The sequence below is a fragment of the Botryllus schlosseri genome, chromosome 2 (assembly GCF_051294905.1).
Source record: "Botryllus schlosseri isolate E-star chromosome 2, Bs_hap1, whole genome shotgun sequence".
NCBI lineage: Eukaryota > Metazoa > Chordata > Ascidiacea > Stolidobranchia > Styelidae > Botryllus > Botryllus schlosseri.
In genome coordinates this window covers 10,610,188-10,615,453 of record NC_137237.1, presented here as the reverse complement: position 1 = coordinate 10,615,453, position 5,266 = coordinate 10,610,188, and the positions used below count along the sequence as shown (strand labels likewise).

General features: G+C 39.6%; 1 protein-coding gene across 1 annotated transcript; it reads left to right on the top strand.

The window, feature by feature from the left end:
* Positions 1-347: 347 nt before the first annotated feature.
* LOC145433476 (uncharacterized protein C3orf38 homolog) lies at positions 348-4,289 on the top strand. The gene is made up of 5 exons (XM_080310593.1): positions 348-891; positions 960-1,165; positions 1,624-1,759; positions 2,601-2,749; positions 3,454-4,289. The coding sequence occupies exons 1-5, from the start codon at positions 771-773 to the stop codon at positions 3,742-3,744; spliced, it is 903 nt and encodes a 300-aa protein (XP_080166719.1). The 5' UTR covers positions 348-770; the 3' UTR covers positions 3,745-4,289.
* Positions 4,290-5,266: the final 977 nt, after the last annotated feature.

The following is a 5,266-nucleotide window of genomic DNA, read 5'->3' as shown; positions in this document are numbered from 1 at the left end:
CGCCTTTCACGCCTCATTGCTGCGCTGATTGGTGATGACAGTGCCTGTGCATTCATGCGAATACGACAAGAATATGCATGCATATGACTGCAATTTATACTGTGTAATAGAAGATTTATTTCAAATTTATTTTAAATTTCCTTACGTAGAATTGTCAAGCTTTAATATATTTTTGTCACAAGTGATCAGCTGTGTTTTTATTATTTCGGGAAGTCCCCTTTTCGGATTTCGCTTGAAATCTTGCGTGAGTGAGCTGAGCACTGAGCACTTAGCACTGAGCAGGAGCACACTCAGCACAGGAGCTCTGAGACTGAGCAAGTACTGTGAGCATTGAGCAATGAGCATATAGTTAGTGAATTTACATTATACAAAAATTGTGTATTCTATACTGCTACTATAGAAGATTCTACATTTGTTACCACCGAAGGCATTGTTTGGTGACTAGTGAGGGCTTCCAGACTGCAGAGAGAGAGAGAGATGGCACGATTTCTGAACGAAATAGGATGGACGGCCGATACACCTTCTTTACTCCCTGTGGTATAGAAATCATGCTCTCGGAAACGGGGCAGCTACCCAGTATCCACATCAAAAGTTTACCCATGCGTCATACTTGCTAATTAGAATATTATTGTTTAAATTTTCATATTTTGCTCAGAACTATATGCATAACCAGATAAATCATTGCATTGATAGTGGTATCTTTCAGTAGAGTGCAGTAACTCTGTCAACTGGAATTGTCCTCATGGTGTGGTACCGGCATTCCTTTTATAATGCTATCTCCTGAAGAAAGTAGCAATTGCAAGAGCCTTTTACGTATTCTTCCATCATCAGACATTTTATCCCTTTGCGAAACAGTAACCAACAGACTCGTTGCGCCGATCACATCAGAAGGTAATTCGTACTGGGATGCTGATTGTTAAAACATTAAGGTGCATAATAATACTTCAATCGATTTTCAGAGGCGATAGATGCTATCGTATTGTATACCAAGTCACCAGAAGAGCTGCTTGGTCGCAAGAAAGTCAAAGCTGATGGTTTGTTTCAATATCTTCAGTCTTTAAAAGCAAGTGGTGTCACCCCAAAGTCCAGTAAAACCGAACTCATCAGCAAAATATTGGATTTGTGGAAGGGCTCTTCAACCAGTCTAGCATCCAATGTGTCTCAGGTGAAACTTAATTGCAGCATTGAATATTATCGGAAAGTTAGCAGATTGGTATACTGCTGTCAAATAGTGAATTTTCCCAACTACAGGTTGAACAATTTTTACAGTCGAAGCATGTAGGCTACTTTTTACCTTTTAAATTCTGTTCATTGTAATGTTGTTTATGGATGTACTTTCATCATAATGAAAGTGAAGTCGTATGCATCAAACATGAAGTGGTATGGAATATAGGCCTACCTCTTGCCTAAGTCGTCGAGATGCATCTTGTGATTATATAAGCTGAAGCAAGTTATTCTTTCATTCACGTGACGCATTGTCCTAGCCTATTTCAAGAAGGAATTCATAATCTTCTAAATATTCCTCCTGGATAGCTATACTCCAACTTGAACTTTGGTAAAGTTCAGCACCAAATCTGCTGCTGAGGCGTTAATGAATCTCTAATATATGTTGTAATTTCACAGACCAGGAGCGATCCAATACAGGTATTCCATACCGAGATCAACAATTACACAATCATTCAGAATCGTGAGGATGACGGTGCTAAAATTGCTCTCGAATTCGTCAACTGGTTCTACCCAATGCTAAATGGTCTCCGAGGTATCGATTATTATGTAATTATGTTAGAATATGACCTAAGGAGGCCATAACATCCAATATGTGGTTATGTGGTGTTGACATTAGATTGACGATCCATAACTCCAGATTCCTATACTAGATACATGAGCCAGCCTTTAAGAAAAAACGAGCTCCGATTTAGGCCAAATGTTTGCCTGCAAAGAGACGTATGTTGCAGAGATGAGCGGATTTGAAATTTCCATGTCCTAATCCAATCCAAATCCGAACCTTCAAATCCAAATCCTAATCCATAACTTTTTCCTGTTCAAGTCCATTTCTAATCCGATTCCAACTGGAAATTCAGAAAAAAAAAACTAATTTATGCCATGGAGGGATTCGTAAATTTTCTTTCACAATCAACGATTCACTTGATTCAAGATAACCTAGCAACCATATGTACATTAATACCTGATCTGAATAAAGGTTGTCGCCATTCGCCACACAACATTTCAATCTCCCAGAAAATAGGTAAATCCAAATCCTAATCCGTTCTGAAAAAATGTCTTATCCTAATCCATGCTCATCTCTGGTATGTTGCTTTCAAATCCTACTATTACAATGCTCAGTAGGCTGAGTTTTCATTTCCGTTACTTGAATCTGCAGATGCTTTTGCCAATGTGAGGCTCTGATCCACTGATATACTGTGAAATGATATGCCAATGTCAGTGACAGTATGACGCGAACAGATGGTGTGCAATTACACATGTATGCGTGCATTAGTAATGTGTGATTCACTTTTCAAATCGTATTCCGGAGACAATTATATGTTCATGCATGTTATGCATGATTTAAAGTGTGCGATACAAAATGTTTTAACTTCCAGAGACATATCCAGGATCCTGGGGACCGCAGCATTTTTGGCCTGACACGCGGCTTACTTTTGGCGCGATGACAGACGCCGCGGAGATTATACAAGAGGAATTTCAGGATGCTGAAGCAGTAACTGAAAAACTATCTTCCCTAATATTGCAGGTAGCCTACTTGGCTTATATTATGTAGCGCTATGACTGCTTGTGTTTGCAATTATTTTTTTGTACTCTGGAAGCGAATAACAATATTTTGTGATTTGACAATGCAACTGTCATTTGCATGCATACGCACAATCTATTGATGTTGCCTGAATCATGTTATTATTGACAAAGGAGTTTTGTGTATGATATAAAAATAGTAGGCTCATTGAGCTTAAGCAATCTTAAGCCTCAATTCTCGAATTTCCATGCTAGTGATGTCGTATTTGGTGATACGAAAATATTCGGGTTTATTTTAATACGAATATATTATAATCATGATGTGGTTAACCAAATTCGAAATATAGAAAGAATTTTATCGTTGTGATTTAATAATGACAACGGCACAGTACAACAGACACATATTCGGCTGTAAAATAGCCGAACGACAATATAACTCTCATGAAATATTTTCAGGGTATAGAGATGTTCTTTCTGGCAGCAGAGGATCAGCCTTTGCATCTTTATAATGGTAGATTTGAGGTCATTTAAATGAATAGGAGAACGACCACTAGCAACTATGGAAAACTAATTGCTAATAAATGTTTGGCGCAATCGACGTGTTTCAATAGGTGCTGTCCGAGGGCAGAATTATATGGTGTTATTTGATCGTGATCTATAATATATTATTCAAGTTATTTTGTAGATGATCAATTTATATATGTTTAGGAAAGAGTCATTCTGAATCCGAATACAACGCAAGATGGATTCAGGGGGATTATATCGCCTGAAGGTTTGGCAAAAGTGGCCGTATGTGGGACTTTGGAAAGAGACGACACCGGGTCTTTTCAAAGGGTAGTCGGTGTATTCGAACAGTGCTTCGGACTGTTAAGAGATATGAACGATAACAATCGATGGAAAATCAAACAATGCAAGTTGCAGATTAGAGTTGCCGGAAGTCGGTGGCAACCTTCGAATATATCTTTGACCGAAGACACTATTAAGTCATTGGAACATTGACAGTTTTAGCAAATACTAAATATTGGAATGAGGCATAAATTCGTAGATCTACCGTTGTGCTTATGTTTGCTAAAATCCTACATCGGCGGTTCCCACCATGAGCGAAATCCCCCCCCCTTTAGTAGTGTGTGATTTTGAGAAACGAGGGGGTGAAAATATGAGAACGTTCAGTGATGTATATAATTAACTAGCACGGTCATATGAAGCGATAAAATGGTCAGCTTAACAGAAAGTAGACGCGGAAACTGGTTTTCCGAGCACCGAACACCCCGGAAAAATGGTCTTTTTTGCAAACTCACCGGCGATCAGAGTTAGGTGAATATATTTCCGATTATATGTCCTCTTTCGGATCAGTAAATAGGAGGGGGGGGGGCGAAATTTGTGTTGAGATTGAGAAGGGGGGGGGGGCGATGAGTCAAAAAAAGGTTGGGAACCACTGACCTACATCTATTGCAGGCATCAAACCTAATCGCTATTGCTACTGGGGTTCAGTTGATGTCATAATGTGTTTATGCAGTTAATTTTATATTTTATTGCCGAACAAACTGTTTCTCTGCCTCTCTTTGTCCATTGTCTTCGACAGAAATGCACAGGGGATCGAAATATTTGTAAATAAGATCAGCAATGGTTGTGAACATAGGGCCAGGACCAAATATTTTTTCGGGTTTGTAAAATAAGCTACCAGCTTCGATTCAAAATTTTGAGAAACTAGTCTTACTGGAAGAAGCTGAACAGTGGCATACCTGTGTGAGGCTTCATTTTCGGAAGCTGAGCACTATTGCGTATTGAAAGACTTCCGAACATGCTGAAATCATGTAAAAGATGAATGTCTGGGTCTCAGCTGCGAATGAATAGTGCAGTAGTATGTTCACTTTAAAATGCGGTTTCTTGAAGATAAGGCAGTATACATCACGTTGAATGCATGAATGAATCATTTGTTTCCCCTGTCTTTCCTTGGACTGAACTAGTCACTTGAAGCAAATTGTAACAGTGCAACGCAATAGCACACGCTGTAAAATGCAATTGAGTGAAATAGGATATACAGATAAGCAAGGTATAAAAGGGCAGGTCGATAAAACGGTGGCGTATAAGCCGAGTCGCCCTGGCCAAGAAGTCGTTTCTTTCAAAACTTCAAGTCAGCTAACAAAATTGAAAATGCCACAGCCCCAGTTCAACGCAGAGAAAAACAAACTGAAAAAAGCTTCACGAGGCTATAAAAGTCGGTCACCAGTGTCAACTGCTTCTTCACGGAAGGCGCCGGGACTGGCTTATCCGGTTTCATCAGTTCACGCGGAGCTGGCACAACCGCGACCTGCTCAGAGCTTGTCCTGGCGCTTTTTCGTGGGGCTCCTAGCCAAGGGGGATTATCGCGACTAACAAAATTACAAATACTGTTATTTTGCAACTTGTAGAAAAAGGTGCATATGTCAGGAAGATGTCTTCTGAAATAAAACTTCCAGCCAGTCCTAGTCCTGGAGGTATTTGATCTTCTTTGCTTTCTTTCTACCCAAACCTGATCTTC

Bases quoted from the DNA above. Each gene is read 5' to 3' on its own strand.
- LOC145433476 (XM_080310593.1), top strand. From the start codon at position 771: ATGCTATCTCCTGAAGAAAGTAGCAATTGCAAGAGCCTTTTACGTATT. The intron at 892-959 runs GTAATTCGTACT...ATCGATTTTCAG, and splicing joins TGCGCCGATCACATCAGAAG to AGGCGATAGATGCTATCGTA. The intron at 2,750-3,453 runs GTAGCCTACTTG...ATATATGTTTAG, and splicing joins TATCTTCCCTAATATTGCAG to GAAAGAGTCATTCTGAATCC.